Here is a 19,632-nt window from a genome sequence, read left to right on the forward strand (position 1 = left end):
TGTGTAGTTGTTGCTAAAAGGCCCGCATGACAAAGGCGGAGAGACTCGCCTTGCATTCCACACGCATCGCCCGGACGTCATTTTGTGCGACTTGCATCAAGTCCCGCGATCCCACAGCCTCTCGGAAATCAACCTACGGATCTGGTCTTTCGCTCCTCTTTGCTCTTGGCTTCTCCTTGAGCTGTACGCGTTCACGAACATCCTACCTGGCCGACTGGCCAACCCCCGCCATCATGCTGTCACTCGTGCTCTTGATCCTATTCGTGCACATCGCCATCTACCTAATCAATACAATCGGCGCATCTACAGTCGACCTCCTGGTACGTCTTCTCATGACCAGCATTCTGAATTACACCTCTCAGAAAATGCTCCATGTCACCCGCGCTGAGACTAACCACCTATCTTCACACAGCTATGGCAACTCTACCTGAAAGTGCCCACCTCCACCTCCCGCAATGCCCGCGAACAGCAACGATTGAAGGGCGAAGTTATGAAGCTGAAGCGCGAGATGAATAGCACGAGCTCCCAAGATGAGTTCGCGAAATGGGCCAAGCTACGCAGACGTCATGACAAGGTTCTTGAGGAATTCGAGGCAATGAGTACGTGTTCTATTGGCACACATATTGACCAGTCGTCTAATACTTCCCCTTACAGATCAGACCATCTCGACACAGAAGAGCTCTTTCGATTGGGCCGTTAAGATCGCGCGCTGGATCAGCACCAACGGACTCAAGATGTTCCTACAATTCTGGTACTCTAAGACACCCGTCTTTGCCCTGCCGGAGGGCTGGTTCCCGTACTACGTGGAATGGATCCTTTCGTTCCCGAGGGCACCGCTCGGTTCCGTGAGTGTTAACGTTTGGAACACGGTGTGTGCGAGCGCCGTTGCTGCCATCGCCGAGATTTTGGGTGCGGTGTTGGTGCGGGTTATTGGTCAGAAGCAGGTTGCCAACGAAGCCAAGAAGACACAATAAATGAGAGACGGTCATGTCCAAGGACTTCACTAGGTTCCGGTGTATTATACTGAAGGAGCGTGGGGTTCCACGATGTAATGATTATAGCATAGCCATTGCATTCAATCAAAATAGTAATAGCCATTGATTACTCAGTACAAGGGCTTAGCTATAAGGTCTGTCCGAAAATAATTCTTGGAGAATTCTTGAATAAATTTGTAAATAAAAAAAATTGTATTTAATGTTCATCAGATAATTTTAAATCGTTTATCAGCATCGACCCTTTGGGTATCAGTGCTTGACTCTATGATTGTTATATCATCACGCGAACATGCGAAGCTCAAACCGAGGCAAAGAAGTTTAAAGTCCGGCCCCTTCGACAGGGCATCTGTGTCAAGAGATATTTCACTCCATCACCGCTTTGCCATAAGCTACAGACTCGAAAAACATGGAACTCCTCGCCTCAAGAATGAGCCCCATTGAGTTACCCCATCTCCGAAGAGAATGAAGAGCAATCGCATGACTATCCAAACACGACGAAAAGCAACCCAAAACAAGAGAAGACCGAAGCCTCCCCTTCCCCTCTCTAACCAAGACACCACCCCATTGTATCCGGCGAACCGTTGGATGGCGAGCAGAGCTAGGAGGGAGTAGGGCAGTAAGCCGCTATCGAATTGCTTCTATGGCGGCGCGTTTCCGCATTGCCTGACGTAACTTTGGAGAACCAAAGCGCAGGGTGTCCGGGGACTTTCTCCCAAAGCGAGGAGGAAGAAATAAATTCTTGTGTGTGAGCTTTGAATGCGATTCTTTGAGCGAGGAGTTGGAAAGGAAAAAGGAATAGGAAGAAAATTTGCGGCGTTTTCTTTACCAAGTGGAGATCATGTGATGGGGCTAGGTTGGATATGGACTAGCGTCATTGAGAAATCCATTTGAGCTTTCAGGACTGTTAAGCGATTAGGGAGATGGAAATTGGATTGAAATTGGATTATCAGAACAAATGTCCCGGTATTTCTATGTTCATTACTGACGGAGCGGTCTAAGGTTGCGTTAATCAACGTTTTATTCGTTGCAAAGAAATTTTTGTCAAATAGATCTATTCGAATAGATTGAAACAGATAGAAACATATAACATGCACGTAAAGGCTATGGGAAATAAACAATACACCTAATCGATTTTGTACACCATTTTTACGCCTTGGCCTTGGTCTTCTTGGCCTTTTTCTTGGTCGCAGGGGACTCTGTTGTGGCCTTCTGCTTAGGAGTCTCCTCCTCGACCTTCTTGGCCTTCTTGGCCTTCTTAGGGGTATCTTCCTTGACAACGGGGGCCTCAACGGCCTTCACAGGCTCCTCAGCGGGGGCCTCAACGGCCTCAACGGCCTCGGTAGCCTCAGTAGCCTCAATAGCCTTGGGAGCCTCTTGAATAGGCACATCATCCACGCTCTTGAGTTGAGGGAGGTCAATCTCGTAGCCCAGAGCCTTGAGCTGGTCAATCTTGGCCTGTCTCCTCTTCTGCTCCTGCTCAATACGCTTGGTCCACTGCTCACGGGTCTTGCCCTTCTCCAGACGCTTCTTCTCAATGCGGTTCCATGGGGTCTTCTTGAAGCGGCGGTTGGCACCCTTCCAGACCTCGGGGTGGAGCTGATCCTGGGGAACAAATTTGCACTTGAGAATATGGCTGTACATCAGGTAGTTGTCCATGGTCTCGGCGACAATCTTAGCGACAGTGGCAGAGGCGAATTCAATGAAGGCGTAGTGCTTTGACCGGCCGGTGAGACGGTTGCGGGAGAGACGCAGACGAGTGATCTCGCCGAACTGGGAGAAGTAGGCGCGCATTTCGTGCTCGTAGAAACCGTGAGGAATGCGTCTGCAAAGTGAAACGTTAGCAAAGATCAGTCAAAGGAAATTACTGGAAGGTCACCACATACCCAACGTAGACAGTACCGGGCTCGTCAGGAGTGCCGGTCTTCTTCTGGCTTCTCATGATCTTCTTCTGCTGGTTCTTGGAGATATCCGGGATCTTGGGAATGGGCTTATTGGGGTTGTGGCTTTCGCCCTCGTTGTCATCCTCATCGTCACTGCTTTCGAAACCCTTGATGAGGGCAGCAGTCTGGTCGTCAAGAACCTCGTCTTCTTCCTCCTCGCTATCAGACTCAGCGGAGTTGAGCTCGATCTCAGACTCCTCGGACTCGACTGCGACCTCCTCTACCTTCTTCTTCGGTGTAGCCTTGGCCTTCTTCTCAGCGGGTGCTGGGGCGGTCTCCTCCTTCTTGGACTTCTTGTTGCTAGCCTTCTTCTGGGCAGCAGGGGAAGGAGCAGCAGGCTCCTCGGTCTCCTCATCGCTGATGAAGTCGGCGGCGCGCTTGCGAGGCTTAGCCTGGCGAGCAGGGGTGCCATTGGCCTTCACAGGTGCGGCGGCCTTGGTCTCCTTGGCCTTGGAGGCGGCATCGGCCTTCTTCTTCAGGATCGACTTGGGAGCGACCTCCTCGGAGGTCTCAACAGGTTTGGCCTGGACCTTCTTGGTTTTTTTGGCGGGCGGGTCGCTAACAGCGGGCGCTGTTTCCATTGTCAGTGACATGCAAGCAATTAAAAAAATTGGAGCAAATAGCAGAAGATGTGCATACCCTTGCGCTTCATTTCCTTCTTAGCAGGGGCCATTTTGGTATTTGTTCGGTGAGAATTGAATACTGAAGACAAGCACGTCTTCTTTGCGCTGAAACTTTTTTTTCACTAATTTGGATCGGAAGGCGGTGAGACTCCACCCATTGCCTATCACCGCCTTATCTCACCACACTCTTTAGAAGATTGGACGGCCATGGGGAAGTCCAATACTTTGACGCACGAGGAGATCTGGGATGATTCGTCCCTGGTGAGATCGTGGGACGATGCTGTGGAGGAATACCAGGTGCGCTCAATGTCCATTTTTTACATATTCACGTGATCACTGACTTATTGATGGCAGCTCTATCACAGTATCCATGCCAAGGGAGAGAATGTCGAAGATGTCCTGAGAGAGGCTGAAGAAACGGGCCTTACAGAGGAAGGCTACGTTGTCGATACAGAGGAAGCGAATGTCCACGATGTTGCCATGGAGCACGAACCCGAGGGCACTAATGTATCCGCTCCAGATGTTACCGCTCCGGTATGTCTAAAAGATACAATTCTGCTTTTTATGCATTCACTGACTCTTCATAGGTCATCAAGCCTGCATTAGAGGCTAGCCAGCAGTCTGCTCCAGAGGTAGCAACACCTGCAGCTGGAGGCCCAAAGATTCCCGTGGCCACTATGCCGATGCCTGAGGCTGTCTTAGCCCAAGGTCAGTTTCTGATATTCCTATTCACTCCATGGTTCAAGGACAACTCTTACTCACGAAGTTGCAGTCCAAGATGAAAGTCTGAAGAAGCTCATGATGGCCTGGTACTATGCTGGGTATTACACAGGCCTCCATGAAGGGCAGCAACAAGCCAATCAGACGAAGAGCTAAGCACTCGGATGGACAGCTATGGATTCGATGTACTCGATGCTACTTTGCTGTATTTGAAGGTCGACAATTCAAGCAGAGCTTAGTATTTGGCAAGAGAAGATGTATTAATGCGACTAAATGGAAGCCCGCTCGCTCAGGTGGTCCTCTGGGTTGCTTGTTCCGAAATAAAAATTTGCAAAGTCTTGTGCACTCATGTGGATGTTACAACACTAGAACAGAAAACGAAAAAAATACAGATAAGCCTCTCATCCACTAAGCCTGCACTCCTGGCTCCAAAATACTGAACTCATCAGTATGGGAATCTATTCGAGCGAGTGCGCCGATGGGTAAAGTCAAAAGTGGGCTTGTATGACCAAAGTCAACGTTCATCACAATCGGCAGCTCTTCAGGCTTTCGGGGAACGATGACATCAAAAATCTCCCCTATAATCCCAGCAATCTCGTCCTGCATTTGAGAATCATACTTGTATCCTCTCCCGATGGCTAATCCACTGATGTCGTGCAGCGCACCTGATAACGCAAGATCAACCAAGTTGCTGCGGAAATCGGTAACAGAATATGGAAGGGTTATATCGTCGCCCATAGAGGTCTCCAGGAATAGGATCTTCCCCTTCCAAGAATCAGGGGCGTACTTTGTTCCGTGGAGTCTTACAACACAGGATATAGTACCCCCGTAGAGCTGTCCAGTGGCACGACCACTGCGAAGCCAGCGCCATGATGGCGATGCGGCAATCTCGCGTGGTTTCTCGGGGCCTTCGCCAAAAGTAAAGTCAGAGTGCTCTACAGTGTAAATAGGCGAGCGAGGTAGAGGGCCTATTGGATCCGCCGTCGTCAAGACATGTAGAAAATGATCGATGGTGAACTGCATGGGTGTCGGAAAGTCGGAGAAGTCTGTCAAGATGGACGGTCCATAGAAAGTGCGCAAGCCCGTACGAGAAGTAATCGCATAATGGAGGAAAGTGGTGTCACTGTACCCAACGAAAATCTTAGGATTCGATTTAATCAGGGAATAGTCGAGAAACGGTAGCATCTCATTGGCATGGTCACCACCTATCGTGCAAATAATGGCGGTGATGGTGGTGTCACGGAAAGCCGAATGAAGCTCTTCGCAGCGATCACGGATCAACTTAGCCATGCCATCTTCCGGTGTGGAAGCTGTGTAAAATATTCGCACTTTAAAGCCTAGAGACTCAATGTATGCTCGTCCGCGTTCGAGAGGGCCGGGCAGGATATCATTCAGACGTGCGGAGGGAGAGACGAAAGCAACTGTGTCCCCTCTCTTCAGGGCTCTGGGAATAATGTGATCCATTCTCTAGGTTGAGCAGGGTTAAGATTTTCAAAATACTTTGTCACAATAGCTTAGCTTCTTTTATATGTTTTGATGAGGGAATGTGTACGATGTGGACTCCGACGGAGTCGGGGTAAGATAAAGCAGGCTCCGTAATTTGCGCCTATCATGACACAATCTTAGACAATCTTAGACAAGCGTATGAGTTAACAAACAACGTGGCCGATCTATTGAAGTTTAGTGCTTACAACATTTGATTGGGCTTGAGTGCCTGTCGTACGCCTGATGACTTTTATGACTCTTATAAATCCCGCAACTCACCCGTATTGGTGTAGGCTTCGGCGAAGCTAGCAGCGAGCTTGGTTCTGCCGAGTCCCGAGTCCCGTCTGTTATCAAGATGATACTGCTTCAGTTCGGCCACGTATTGATGTTCTTGATGGATTTCATGGTTACTTCTGGACACTTTAGAATGTCGAGACAGAGTGTGACAAGAAAGAATATGAAAAAGAATATGAAAATAAAAATTGAAGACTAAAGAGGTGACACTAATCCCAGATGCGTTGTTTCGGCTGAATATTGTTAGAAGTAGGATTCCTCCAGGTCTGCTACACAAGATGAAGTGAGAATGGATTGATTGAAAAAAAGAACATCCAAAAAGAATTAATGTGCAACTGATTTATCGATCCAAATAAACATCGAAATTCGGAGTATGTCCGCAGCATAAGCATTGGAACAATACCCACAGGGACAATCCCATAATTTGACTCGTCACAACCCAAGCATCACATATTGTTCTTTCATCATACCAGCTGCTGGGCCTTGAGATCGCATGTCATATGCTCAAAGACCTCCAGTACCGCCAAGCAAGGTACCGACAATGGGAAGTTTGCCCAGAGAGTTGGGCACGGAAGTAGCGTGATGAGTGCTAGTAGGAGTCGGTGTAGCGAATTTACCAGAGGTAAGCTTCTTCTCGGTCTTGGTAGGCTCTTCAACTTCAGCCTTCTTCTCCTCAGTAGAGTTCCTCTGGACAGCAGGGTCTTGGTCAACCTGGTTCTTCTGGTCGTTGGTGTCCTTGTTGTCCATGCCGTTCATCATCTTAGTGGCAGACTGTATGTAATGTTAGCTTGAGTCACAGATGCGATCCTATGTATTACATACCTTCAATTCATCGATAGTCTGATCAAGTCCCAGATCACTCATGGGGAGCAGCGAGTCACGCTTGGTCGGGAGTGACAGAGCGCAAACAGCGAGAACCAAGAACACAGCAAGGAAGGAAAGGTTGAAGCGAGCCATTGTTGTATATGTTTGATAAAATAGATCAAGTGAAGTGGTATATTCAGTGGTTTGATTGTGAAAGGAGTGGAAAGGCGTATAAAAGAACGAGTGGTATCTATCGCCAAGTAGACCTGAAAAGAAATCGCGTCCAAAACGTGAGAGAAATGATGGTGGATTTATATTCCATCCCTTTCCTACAGGTGCAACAGGGAGGGAATGGACTTAAGGGGGGGGAGGGATCATAGGAGGAAATTGAGCTGCGAGGATCACCTTGTTTACTCGCGTCCTCCCGAGGTATTCTACGTGTGGTAGCAACCTAAATTGCCTCCAACCTAAGTAGCAGGGAATAGCCACTCTGGATTTGCGAACAAAAACTGATTCCATGGTTGATACCCAAGTAAATATGTGACTAAGCCAGCCATTGCGTTGAAACATCCCTTGACAAGAATATGATCGACCTCGAGGTTATGCAAGGGACCATCCGGTCCAATCGGAGATGAGAGGGAAAATTGTGCAAAGCCAATGGCAACAACACGAGGACTTGTCTGTAAGCACTGCACATTCCACCCTAGCACTTTTACAGTTGCCCCTCTGTATATCCATGTCTGACCCTTGGTTGGCCTGGTTGGCATTTCCCCCTTGCCAACATTGACTCAAACCAAAGTCTTTGTGCTACATGAAATGACAGACAAATGCCCTGATTAAGATGAGTAACATTCCGGTACAACTTGAAACGGGTTATCCTCTATCACACAGTGGCGCTTCGCAAGGAACTTCGCTGATCTCCGGGCTGAAGATATTACATTGTCAGGTTGCGTGTCTCTTAAGAATTTAGCTACAGAATACTACTCTGCTAGTCTACCTCTGATGATAGGTTTGAGTCCTTTGGGTCTTTTCAAAAACTGGCTTTGTTTCATCCCAAGTGCACAAGTATTGTTTCCGTGGAATAACGCTACCAAACAGAAAATGCGCCAATAAGCGAACAATTTTGGGAGTTTCCTGCTTTTCTTACGGAATTATATTTTACTAATGACATGTAACCAATATATCTGCCGACTTGGAATTAAGATACTCCGTGCCTAGACTAGAGATGCTGGTCAAGAGCTTGGCATAGCCTAATATGGGCAAGTGGCCCCCAATGCTTACAGTCTCTTGTCCTGCGTCTAGAAAAGACAAAGGATTCACAAGATTAATTGAATTTATAAATAGAAAGAATAGCTATACAGTTATACATCATCGAGCCAAGGCCACAATTGATCTAAAGAGGTAATTGTTCACGCTAGACATATGCGTCCGGAGCCAAGTGAGTAAATAATCTTAGATCATGAACCAACTCACACAACCTATGGTCATAAGAAGTAAATACTCCGAATCGCTACAGCTGTGAGGGTATTTTGGAAAGTAAATAAATGATTTGAGATTTCCTCGATAATTTGAGCCACATCAAATCATCAACCCATCAATCCAATCAATCAGCTCACCATTCAACATCACCGATCTACCGATCAACCACTTTCGACCATCAAAATGCAGTTCATCGCCGTATTCATTGCTACCCTGGCTGCCGTTGCCTCTGCCTCCTCCGAAGAGAAGCGCTCCTGTGTCGCGAGTAAGTTATCGTTGAAAACGAAGCCCTGGTGCGTTTCAATAGCTGACTGTGATCTTCTAGACTACGATGTCGCATGCCACCCCACGGGCACCGCTTGCTGTGACGGCTGGCAATGTGTTGGTGCCACTCAATGGAACGCCGGAGTTTGCATCCCCAACTATTAAGAGTGATGAACGGACTCAATACTTGTTGCGGGCATCAATTATTACTCCTGATATTTTTTTTTTCTTTCTGTATCAACTTCTCTGACCTGGACATCATATCATATAATTATCTGTTATCTCATGTACTAGAGATGTCGCGTTTGTGGTATCCATTCCAATCGAAGATATGATCTTTTCCAAATTACTTTCCGATCTCGGTGTATATATATTGCGACCCACTTACCGCCACCGCCGGCCCCCGGGCTTAACTCTTATCTTTCGAATAAGAAGAAAAATTGAAACCTTGGAGGCTTTTGCCTACAAAAGATTATCTTCCCTTGTTATGCTACGCTATCACAGAAGTGCAGTAGTATAATAACAATAAACGTGGGGAAGGAGGTCGGGACGTCAGGGGTAAATAGAATTGAGAGCCAAGCTCTCACTAGACAATCCAATGTCTTGTTTTCATTTCAACCAATCATTACGCTTGATGCGACCCACTATCAGCTAACAATAGAGTGCCTCAGGCAATAAGACCCACTCATTAGGCCGTGACATCCGGTCTAAACTAGAAAATATGGAGGCCACCGCGTGGCATCGCGTGGCCAGGTGGTACCTGAGACCTAAGGTGAGTGCGTCTCAATCCTATCCAACATATCAAGATGAATCGTAAGACGCAAAGAGCCACAAATCAACTAGTGCTCTTTGCCTCCATCCTCCTATTCATTATTTACCTCAACCGCCCACAATCCGAAGACAAAACTTTCTCATGGACTAAAATCCGCTACAAGACGACATCCCGCACCATCCCCGAATCCCGAGGCATCTGTCCAAAACTATCCGGCTCCAAAAAACCCGCTCTGATCGTCTCGCACGTAGCCGCAGACGGAGATCCGAAATGGCTCGATAAACTATCATCCGACTACCATCTCTGCATGTACAATGTCGATGCCCCAGTCGACAAGAACTCGGTCTACCTCCAAGTCCCGGCAAACCGCGGCCACGAAGCAATGGCATACCTGACGTTTATAATCGACAACTACGCCGAGATACCCGCCGCCGGTGCGGTATTCGTACACGGATCCCGATGGGCATGGCACAATGATGCGCCGGATTATGATAACGCGGCTCTACTCTCCGTGCTGAATATACCCGTTGCATTGGAGTTAACGGGATACTACAATCTGCGTTGTGATTGGAGTACAAGTACCTGTCCTCCAACGGTAGCCGCGCAAGGAAGTTTGGAAATGCGTCTGCAATCCACATTGGAACCGTGGAGTGCGCGCGCAGCATCCGATACCGCACTACCCCGGGCACTGGCATCTATATTCGGCGGAGAAGATTACACGGCTGCAGAGCGTAAAGCCCAGCTGGAACTTCGACGGACGGATGCTGTGCGATCACAATGCTGTGCGCAGTTTGTCGTTTCGCGGGAGCGCATATGGCAGCATTCGCGGTCGGAGTACGTCGCTTTGCGACAGTGGTTGCTTGATGGGATTGAGGACCCTCGTAGCTCTCAGACACATGGTGGACCGGCTGCGCCTTTGGATGATCGAGTTGCTGGGCGGATCTTATCTTATATGTGGCATATACTATTTGCGAAACCGAATTCCGATGGGGAATTGGAGTTGCGCCAGCTGAATAAGGATGCTTGTCCTAGTGCTGGTGATTGCTATTGTCGGTTGTATGGGCGGTGTGATCTTAAATGTCCTAATCCTGGGACTTGTTGGGGACAGTATAAGATTCCGCCTGATTATAAATTACCCAGTGACTGGGCGGATACGCATTCATGACGTTTGACGGACCCGGTTTTTGTACATATGCCAAGACCCTGGATGGATTTGAGTGGAGTTTATGGAATGTAACCCGAGATAACCAGGGGATTAAATGAATTCAATTGGAATCATGATCATGCTAAACGCATGTTTAAGTATGTACAGATTTCGATGGGATATCGGACTTAGAAACGGGCAAGAACCCGCTCATGGGCATCACCGACAGCATATGCACTGCTGTGGTTCTTGCTGCATACTGACTTGGCCTGCTCAGCAGTGAACCCACGAGCCTCGACGGCCGGGTTGTAGCCAAGGCCTGTGATTTTGGCGACAACATCTGATGGGACGGCAGCGGCAACCTTGCCATCAGCACGCTTGTACACGCTGACAACAACGGCACCACCCAGACCAAGATTATGTTGCAGAGCAGCGCTCGTGCCATCAATAAGACGGTTGTTGGCCCAGCCACGCAGGTGCCAGACCAGCTCAGAAGCCTGCGCAATACCAGTTGCACCGAGCGGGTGACCCTTCGAGATGAGGCCGCCTGAAGGGTTGATCACCATCTTACCACCATAGGTAATATCGCCACGGCGGACCATCTCGTGGGCCTTGCCGGGCTCAGAAAGCTCGAGGGCATCGATCGTGATCATCTCATTGGCAGAGAAGCAGTCGTGCAACTCGCAGACCTTGATATCTTTAACATTCACACCGGCCTCGGCGATCGCAGTGCGGGCCGCATGTCGCGACATGCCGAAACCCATCAGATCGATGGCGCTAGTGTTGTAGAGCTGGTCAGTATCGGTGGCCATAGTCTGGCCAGCGATCAGAACGGCCTGGTCCTTCAGGTGTGGGCGGGCATCGAGGAACTCCTGGGAGACAATGACGGCAGCAGCACCACCATCCGAAGTCGGGCAGCACTGAAGCTTGGTAAGGGGCTCGAAGATCATGGGTGCCTTCATGACCTGCTCGAGGCTGTATTCGTCCTGGAACTGGGAGTAGGGGTTACGCTTGGAGTGCTCGTGGTTGATGCGGGCGATTTCAGCGAAGTCCTCGTTCTTTGCGCCGTACCTAAAGAAAGCCGATGTTAGCTATGGGGATCCTCGTTGATGAAGTGGGGTGAAATTGATCATACTTCTCCATGTATTCCCGACCAGCGTTTCCGAACATCTGCGCAGCACCGGGAGCGTTGGTAACTCCGCGCGTCTCCGCCATCATTGTTCCAAACAGGCCGGTCGGGTTAGTGCGATCGTTGTACACTGACTGCAAGCTACCGGGATTCATCTTCTCAAAGCCGACGACAAGGACGCAGTCGGCAGCACCATGCGAAACCATGGTGCGACCCATGGCCAAGCCAGTAGAACCAGTCGAGCAGTTGTTGTTGACATTGTAGATAGGGATGTTGGTGAGACCGAATTGATAGAACACACGCTGGCCACAGGTGCTGTCGCCGTAAACGTAGCATGCGACACCCTGGTCAACGTCGTCGTAGGTGATGTGGGCGTCAAGCAGGGCTTTGATGCCGGCCTCGTAGCCCAGCTCATTGTAATCGACCTTGCCACGGGGCTTGATGAACTTGGTCATGCCCACGCCTAGGATGTAGGCGGGGCCAGCTTGTTTCTTACCCATGATGAATGTGGAGTATGTGTATGAGATTCGAATAGACGTTAATCTGGAATCCCCATGGGTTTGATAACAGACTAGCAGCTATATGTAGTTACTAAGTCAGTGTTTATGTCACGAGTGGGGACTATTTTGCGGGGGAGAGAGACCGAGGTCCCGAGTACCCGAGGGAGCACGCTGAATAAAAAAAAAAGTGTTGCACAAATCTCGATTCCATAGAAAACTCCGGCGTTTAGATCCTTTGTTAGTAAATTAAGGTTCTAATCTCCATTTTCACACTTGAACTTAGCATATGAATTTTCATATGGTTGGGCCGAATGTTCACCAAGGGTTGGTGATGCTTTATCACGTGCATTTCCCTTAAGTGGTCAACCTGTAGAGAACAAAATGTCCAACAGTACTACTATCTAGTCTGCTTATTTTGCAAACTTTTGGTGGCTCTATGACCTTCATTCCTCTCCTTATTGGTCGGTAGGGCCAATGTGAATAACAAGGACCTTGGTGACTACATGATTAGGCTACGTAGGCCATTGCAGGTGAAGCGGGACATTTATACGTCCTGTCGTAATGGATTATATACAAAGTCCGTGGACGCGATCGTGGATATAGTGCCTTGTCCATTCGTAAAGAAACAGGCCGAAGGAGTGGAAATGAAAAGAGGAAAGAAGTGTATTTCCCCGCATTTCATCCCAGTAAATATCGCCGGCAGTGGATGGATGTATGTCCGGTCGCACTAGTAGAGTACAACGCTTTCTACTGGCCACGCTGCGGCAACGTGCCCTAATCTAATGAGTAGACATTCGACGAGCACATGCAGACAGGATCATGCAAGGAAACCTGGAAAGCTAGTTCTCTGGTGATCTGCAAAACAACCCAATCAGCAAGTCCCATCTTAATTGGCCTACATCCTGGACCTTTGCAAACAGCAGTTCTTCTATTTCTCAGGATATGAGACTTTACTCCAAAACATTGGCAGATCACAAACACACACCAATCATTTAGTGGGTATCAAAGTATTCATAATGTACCGGATTACTGTCTCCCACCGAAATAATCAGGATTAGGAGGATGTCATCGATCCATGGTACCCCGAAGACCTTATTTTGGCGATCCTGTCGTCTCATCCGTGACGGCCCTATGATGAGCTTTTTCGCAATCTTTCCACTATGACAGCTTCTCGCCCTATTAATACGTATCCATTTGAAGTTTAATTTTGATCCGATCCAGTATCCAAATATCTTTATACAGTAGGGTGCGGAAAAGCCTTGCCCCGCAGATTATGGGATCAAGGCTAACGATCTCCCCACAACATTATTGGAGATGGACATTCATACACAAGACCCATCAAATGGAACCAAATGATTCCTGTTAAAACGTGAAGTTACTCGATCAATAGAGGGAAAGCCCCGATCCAATGTGTAGTACGGAGTACTGTGTAGAGTACAATGGGGGCAATGTTCACGACGTCACTAGGTTCGCCCTAAACCTATTTGAGCGAACTACAAAGCTCGGTCCACATGCCTATTTGCCCTCGATCCCTCTTCCACCTCCTCTGTTCCATGAGCTAGTCCTGCTTCGTGCTTGGGTTGAAGGTTGTACCAGTGAGTTATATCGTAGATTCTTTGTTCTTTGGCTTCCGCTGCAGCAAAATGGGCTAGGGGAAACACTTCTAGGATCCATGCTAATTTTCCTCCAGCTGCCGTACCAGACCACACTTCACCCATTGCGACCGAGGACTTTCTCCGGATAAGTCGACCAAGCCGATCCGGAACAGAGAAAGCTCTGTATAACATAATCGGTACGAGATTCAAGTCTCCCGACAGCAAAGAAGCTCGTTGCTCCGCTCGACTACCGTCGCGGGGTCACTATTTGATTGCCGAGACTCGCGGGCTTTTCATCCGATCTCGTATCACCAGTCTCACACCCATAAACTTTGAATTATCCAGTACAGTAGATCCGCTTGGATTGCTCTCAGGGTTTAGGAAGGCCAGAACTGCAAGAGCTCCACGAATGGATAATCGTGGGACGCTGAACGGTCTTCTCGAGTACTGAGAGACCGCTTTGCGTTCCATAGGGTTCCCAGCCTGGTGTTGCGTTCGAGGCAACTATCTCTCCCATCACTCATATTACTTGACAAGATTTTGGCGAATTGACCGCTCGCGACGGCGAACACGCGGTCTTTACATCGACACATGTCAGGCATGACTATTGAAAAACGACCTGAACATGAAATTCCCTCCTCGAATCAACACCCCGCTGTAATGCCGTCTCAGAACTCCTGGATTATGGACGAAAAAACTCGCAACACCCTTTTGAAGAAGTATCAGACGCAGGTGGCGTCGGGAGCGTCAACTGTTTGCGCAACTCTGGCGGTGGTATGTTACTATTGACACCTCAGCTCTTCTGAGGCCAAACCGGAAACAGAATGGATCACTGACTTTTGATCATCTGTCACGAACAGACCCCATTGGAGAATGTGAAGACACGAATGCAAACGTGAGTTCTCTTTAATTTGTGAAAGACAAAAGGATATCGGCTGATGGAGTGGTATCTCTAGACACAACTTCAAGAACATTTTTCAATGCATGCGCTACATCTGGCGGACTGAGGGACATCGTGGCTACGTTGCCGGTAGGTTTGCAATTAGCATGTCAGCTTTTGAATAAAGCATTGATCTGATATTCTAGGCGCTCTTCCTCCCCTGGCCAGCGTGACTGTTGTCCGGGTCGTCAATTTCACATCCTACAGCTGGGCCAAGGTTCGCATCTCTGATATGTTCCAGCATATCACTGGAGTATCGCCGCTTGCGGAATACAACAAGCCTGGCAGCACTCCCTCGGTCACTGGGATCTTGACCTTTGCCACTGCAGGTGCACTGGCTGGCCTGCTTTCCTCGCCGATTGCCTGTAAGACTTGCCTTATCTTGGAGATGTTTGATCATGTAGTTTGACTGACCTCAAAAGGCCCATTCGAGCTTGCCAAGAATGTGGTACAGACTTCAGTCTTGGTGTCCAACCGTGCTCAAGCTGCCCCTGATGCTGCTCGAAATCCCGATTTGCGCCGCAAGCCCCGCCTGGGGACCATTGAAGCTATTCAACAGATTATCAAGCGCCATGGCGTCCGTGGCCTATACACAGGCTTCCGCCTTCATGTGCTGCGTGACACCGTCGGATCGGGACTATACTTCAGCCTTTATGAGATTGTCAAGCAGGTGGCGGCAAAGGAACTGGGCGAGACTAAATCGCCTTTCGGAGCCCCTATGATTGCCGGTGCCATCTGTAGCACCGTACCATGGTTTTGCGTAGGTTATCTCGACCTTTCAATCTGAAATATCACCACTGACAGACGTTGCAGACTTATCCCCTTGACACTCGCAAGACCCGTGCCCAGAGCGTCTTGCTCGGTAAATCCAAAGAGATTGGAGAAGCCTCCGTTGCCGTCGCGAAGGCGAGCATGTATAAAGGCATCTCCATCATTCTGATCCGAACTGGCTTGAACAACATGATTCTACTCAGCATGTTTGAGTTCATCAAGGCCAAAATCAACGAGCTTCCTAAGTGAAGCTCTGACGCTGACAACATGATTCTGCTCAGCTTTTTTCCCGTATCTTGAGGGGTCATCTGACAAGCTTCTAGAACGAAGCATGAAGTTTGACTTACCAAGGGTTATTTGCACATGGTATATTCGCGCATTTCGAGATGCTTTTTCTTGTACATACATGCCAATGGATGAGCTTGATGCTCACAGCAAATAGGAAAATGAACTTGATATCTCGTATACTGCTCATACTGCGTAGAATCGATGTAAACACACCTCTTAGTTCATTGCGTGGCCAAATCTAGTAGACACTCACCTGAGTACCGGATTAGAAAATGCGGAGTTGAATGCCTCAGGCGACACAACGTCATTCCGTTGCCGGGTGGGGGTTTTTGGCTGAGCAACCTCGTCAACAAATGTTTCTTTCTTTCCTGCCCAAGCTGTGAGACGCTCCCACAATGACAACGTAAGTATCACGGTTGCGCCAAAAGCACAGATTACTTGGAACGTACTGACCTGTTTGGCTCTCACTTGGTAGCAATATCCTACAGCTCCCGTTTCGACGCTCCCACACCGTCTCGCTGTCGGATGCGATTACGCAGTACATTTCCTCCAAATATGACCAGCGCCCGGATATGTTCGCAGATGATCTGCTGATCATCGACCGCTTGCGAAGCGAGGCCATCAACGTACAAGAACCGCATGTTAGTGGAATTAGTCGACTGGTCACATATGCGGCGCAGTTGAAATGGCTCGGTGGGAAGTTCCCAGTTGATGTGAGAAGTCCTCCTTGTGTGCCGAGTATTGCCTTTGGAGCTTGTGGTTGACTATGTGCGCTAAATAGGTTGGGGTTGATTTTGCGTGGTATCCGGCGTTTGGGTTCAATGTCTCGCGACCTGGTAGGTGGTGACGTCCTGGAAACTAGAGGCAAAGGCGCTCGCAGTGGTGGGGCATGTTCGCTGATGACAGTTACCATAGTATCACAGAACAACCTTCGATTTGAACTGGCGAATGTTCTTTTCAACCTCGCTGCACTATACTCCCAGCTTGCTTATGCACTGAACCGCACGACCGCAGAGGGCCTCAAGCAGGCTTGCAACTACTCCTGTCAAGCAGCTGGAGTATTGAGTCACCTGCGCAACGATATTCTTCCTGACCTCCGCACATCGCCACCAGAAGATATGGATGACATGACTCTGCAGAGCTTGGAACAGCTGTTGCTCGCACAGGGCCAAGAGTGCTTCTGGCAAAAGGCTGTAAAGGATGGACTTAAGGACGTATCGATTGCACGACTCGCTGCAAAAGTTTCCGACTATTATGGAGATGCAGGGGATTTGGCTGTCAAGTCTAACGCGATCAGCACGGATTGGATTCACCACATGACCGCCAAAAACCATCATTTTGCAGCAGCGGCACAATTTCGACAGGCACTCGATTGCCTAGATAAACGAAAGTATGGTGAAGAGGTGGCAAGATTACGCGACGCTTTGAATTGCGTCAAAGAAGGCCTGAAAGAATCGCAATGGATTAATCGCACCGTGCTGGGAGATCTGAATGGACTCAAGAGTCGTGTGACCGAAGATTTGAAGCGCGCAGAGAAGGACAATGATGTTATCTATCTAAGTCCGGTGCCCAATAAATCCGAGCTCAAGTCAATTGACCGCGCTAGTATGGTTGCTTCCAAAGCACCCTCACAAGTCACAGACGCTATTTCCATGCTTGGAAGCCAAGGACCACTTGGCCAACCGCTTTTCGCGAGACTGGTCCCATACGCGGTACATATTGCAGCCAGCATATACTCCGACCGCCGAGATCGGTTGATCAATGAAAGCCTGATTGGAGAGTTAGAGTCAATGACTGACAAGCTCCGGGAGTATGGACTACATGAGTGCCTCATTTTAGAATCCCTAACTAACCCAATTGTCCAGTCTCCTATCCTCGTTGAATTTACCAGGTTCTCTGCAAGCATTAGAGAAGCCACTAGGACTTCCACCAACTCTGGTCTCCCATGCGGAGGAGATGCGCCAGCAGGATGGGCTGAACCGGCTGCGGCGCTCCGTCGAAGACGCTGCCAGAGTCAAGGGAAATGATCTGGCCATTTACAATGAAGGCGTCGAGCTCTTGGCCGCCGAAAAGGCCGAAGATGATGCTGCAGTTCGCAAGTATGGCACCGACCGATGGAATCGCGAAACGTCCGAGAAGGCCGCTTCTAAGATTTACAATACTTCTAAAGAGATCAACGGCTATTTCACATCTGCACAGAGTAGCGACAAACTCGTCGACCAGAAGCTCCGGGATTCCGAGTCTGTCTTTCTTGTTCTCACGGGCACGAACCGAGATCTCGAGTCCTACGTACCAAGCAGTCGCCGGGCTACCATACCTCCAGAATTAGAAAGGGAGTCTATCAAGCTGCGGAGCTGTTTGAGTGAGGTGAGTCGGATGGAAAACCGGCGGCGTCGACGAATCCAGGCATTGAAAGATAAAGGCCAAGCCGATGATATCCGTGAGTATCTTCGACTTTTGATAATCGCTTCCATGGGTTATATTTGCTGAGACGTAAACAGATCCGGCCCTTTTGAGTGAAACCGCCAGGTTGGAACGTGAGTTCCCCATGCAGACTATCCAAGCGAGCCAGTTCGAAGACCTGTTTGAGGAGCATCTGCGACACTACGACTCCGATCGGCAGATGCTAGCTCAAGAACAAAAGGAGCAAGAGCAGATCGAAGAACAGGTGCGCGAGGCCAACCTAGCCTTCACCCGAGCGCACAAAGGCGACACTTCGACGAAGGAGCGGGAAACCGCCCTGCAGGATCTAGAAAACGGATACCTGAAGTATAAGGAGATTCTCTCCAACCTCGAGGTCGGACGCAAGTTCTATAACGATCTGGCCAAGATCGTAAGCCGCTTCCGCGACGATTGCAAGGCATTTGTGCATCAGCGACGGATGGAGGCTAGTCAATTGGAAGCGTGAGTCCTGTTCTCCCTTGTGCATGGAATGCAAACTGACGCGATGATCATTAGCGATATCTCCAACGTCACCGCCATGTCGTCGCTACACATCACCCAGCCTCATTTACGTCAACCTACCCACCAGCCGACCCGTACCCATCACGCTACATATGCGGCTCCTCCGCCCTCCCAGCCCCCATCCCAACCACCTCCCCCGGTCCACGCCCGACCCTCGGAGCCCGTAGCACCACTCACAGCGCCTCAACCTGTGCGTGCGGCAGTCCCTCCTCCTTCGGTTCCTACACCGGGGGTGTGGTCTCCCAATATGGGAATCCGGTTCGATTCTGCCGGGGCGCCACCCGGCATGGCCCCTAGCACCGGCACTGGCGTTCCTGCTCCAGCCACACGTGCGCAACCGGGAACTTGGGATCCCAGCCAAGGTGTCCGGTTTTCATGAGAACCCCATGCATGATGATGCAACGATGTAATATACACGTACGTTCTGGATCTGCATACAGTATGCGCGGTAGACCAGTTGCACATAAAAGATAGTGGCGAAGCGCCGACATAAGACCTGTCCATATCATAGATATGTCGTTTTAACCGTGTTTGAGGATCGATCCTTTCATTTGTAATTGGCGCGACCGGAGATAAAAGCGATTTAACTCATGAGGAATGTCGGAGCTCCATTTTAATCCTATCAGATTGCTTTACTGTCACAGCTCCCCCGCACCATGTGAGCATAGCTTAGGCATGCGGAGGACCCCACATTCTTTGATGCCAACTTTACTATTTACAGAACAAGATACAGTAGCAAGACTAAGGGTCGATCCACCGATTACGTGTCGGCAAAGCTGGTTACATGCATAGCCCAGCCTTCGCACTGGCAATTATGGAGCAGGGACTAAGATCTACGAAGGAAAGAGTCGATCACAATGTGTTTCAGTGATATGCTGAAACAATTGCCGAATACAGTAATGGGGCTGTTCAACGGAGTTCCACG

The 19,632-nt window shown here is 49.2% G+C and overlaps 10 protein-coding genes across 10 annotated transcripts; 6 read left to right on the forward strand and 4 right to left on the reverse strand.

Moving 5' to 3' along the window:
- Positions 1–26: 26 nt before the first annotated feature.
- N7503_000691 (guided entry of tail-anchored proteins factor 1) lies at positions 27–974 on the forward strand (the record flags this gene model as incomplete). Its single annotated transcript, XM_057060252.1, has 3 exons — positions 27–320; positions 413–599; positions 655–974. 3 exons carry the CDS (start codon positions 27–29, stop codon positions 972–974), a joined length of 801 nt encoding a protein of 266 aa, XP_056927175.1.
- A 1,167-nt stretch (positions 975–2,141) lies between these two features.
- On the reverse strand, positions 2,142–3,640 carry N7503_000692 (RNA-binding protein; the record flags this gene model as incomplete). Its single annotated transcript, XM_057060253.1, has 3 exons — positions 3,575–3,640; positions 2,879–3,506; positions 2,142–2,817 (listed from the first exon to the last, which is right to left on the reverse strand). Exons 1-3 carry the CDS (start codon positions 3,606–3,608, stop codon positions 2,142–2,144), a joined length of 1,338 nt encoding a protein of 445 aa, XP_056927176.1. The 5' UTR covers positions 3,609–3,640.
- Positions 3,641–3,697: 57 nt separating this feature from the next.
- On the forward strand, positions 3,698–4,448 carry N7503_000693 (uncharacterized protein). The gene is made up of 4 exons (XM_057060254.1): positions 3,698–3,855; positions 3,913–4,092; positions 4,146–4,266; positions 4,331–4,448. The coding sequence occupies exons 1-4, from the start codon at positions 3,766–3,768 to the stop codon at positions 4,432–4,434; spliced, it is 495 nt and encodes a 164-aa protein (XP_056927177.1). The 5' UTR covers positions 3,698–3,765; the 3' UTR covers positions 4,435–4,448.
- A 238-nt stretch (positions 4,449–4,686) lies between these two features.
- On the reverse strand, positions 4,687–5,742 carry N7503_000694 (S66 family peptidase; the record flags this gene model as incomplete). The annotated part of the gene is made up of 1 exon (XM_057060255.1): positions 4,687–5,742. The coding sequence occupies one exon, from the start codon at positions 5,740–5,742 to the stop codon at positions 4,687–4,689; it is 1,056 nt and encodes a 351-aa protein (XP_056927178.1).
- Positions 5,743–6,561: 819 nt separating this feature from the next.
- On the reverse strand, positions 6,562–7,054 carry N7503_000695 (uncharacterized protein; the record flags this gene model as incomplete). Its single annotated transcript, XM_057060256.1, has 2 exons — positions 6,880–7,054; positions 6,562–6,828 (listed from the first exon to the last, which is right to left on the reverse strand). The coding sequence occupies exons 1-2, from the start codon at positions 7,012–7,014 to the stop codon at positions 6,562–6,564; spliced, it is 402 nt and encodes a 133-aa protein (XP_056927179.1). The 5' UTR covers positions 7,015–7,054.
- A 1,444-nt stretch (positions 7,055–8,498) lies between these two features.
- On the forward strand, positions 8,499–8,769 carry N7503_000696 (uncharacterized protein; the record flags this gene model as incomplete). Its single annotated transcript, XM_057060257.1, has 2 exons — positions 8,499–8,605; positions 8,666–8,769. The coding sequence occupies exons 1-2, from the start codon at positions 8,524–8,526 to the stop codon at positions 8,767–8,769; spliced, it is 186 nt and encodes a 61-aa protein (XP_056927180.1). The 5' UTR covers positions 8,499–8,523.
- Positions 8,770–9,410: 641 nt separating this feature from the next.
- N7503_000697 (DUF3431 domain-containing protein) lies at positions 9,411–10,541 on the forward strand (the record flags this gene model as incomplete). Its single annotated transcript, XM_057060258.1, has 1 exon — positions 9,411–10,541. The coding sequence occupies one exon, from the start codon at positions 9,411–9,413 to the stop codon at positions 10,539–10,541; it is 1,131 nt and encodes a 376-aa protein (XP_056927181.1).
- A 167-nt stretch (positions 10,542–10,708) lies between these two features.
- On the reverse strand, positions 10,709–12,149 carry N7503_000698 (putative sterol carrier protein; the record flags this gene model as incomplete). The annotated part of the gene is made up of 2 exons (XM_057060259.1): positions 10,709–11,591; positions 11,656–12,149. 2 exons carry the CDS (start codon positions 12,147–12,149, stop codon positions 10,709–10,711), a joined length of 1,377 nt encoding a protein of 458 aa, XP_056927182.1.
- A 2,149-nt stretch (positions 12,150–14,298) lies between these two features.
- Positions 14,299–15,734, forward strand: N7503_000699 (putative mitochondrial carrier protein). Its single transcript, XM_057060260.1, has 6 exons — positions 14,299–14,518; positions 14,605–14,639; positions 14,701–14,774; positions 14,831–15,049; positions 15,107–15,444; positions 15,498–15,734. The coding sequence occupies exons 1-6, from the start codon at positions 14,336–14,338 to the stop codon at positions 15,702–15,704; spliced, it is 1,056 nt and encodes a 351-aa protein (XP_056927183.1). The 5' UTR covers positions 14,299–14,335; the 3' UTR covers positions 15,705–15,734.
- A 404-nt stretch (positions 15,735–16,138) lies between these two features.
- N7503_000700 (putative pH signal transduction protein PalA) lies at positions 16,139–19,086 on the forward strand (the record flags this gene model as incomplete). The annotated part of the gene is made up of 7 exons (XM_057060261.1): positions 16,139–16,146; positions 16,219–16,456; positions 16,525–16,579; positions 16,659–17,553; positions 17,609–18,183; positions 18,245–18,647; positions 18,702–19,086. The coding sequence occupies 7 exons, from the start codon at positions 16,139–16,141 to the stop codon at positions 19,084–19,086; spliced, it is 2,559 nt and encodes an 852-aa protein (XP_056927184.1).
- Positions 19,087–19,632: the final 546 nt, after the last annotated feature.

Source organism: Penicillium pulvis (assembly GCF_028828015.1).
Source record: "Penicillium pulvis strain IBT 33274 chromosome Unknown contig_10_segment0_segment0, whole genome shotgun sequence".
In the NCBI taxonomy this organism is placed as follows: domain Eukaryota; kingdom Fungi; phylum Ascomycota; class Eurotiomycetes; order Eurotiales; family Aspergillaceae; genus Penicillium; species Penicillium pulvis.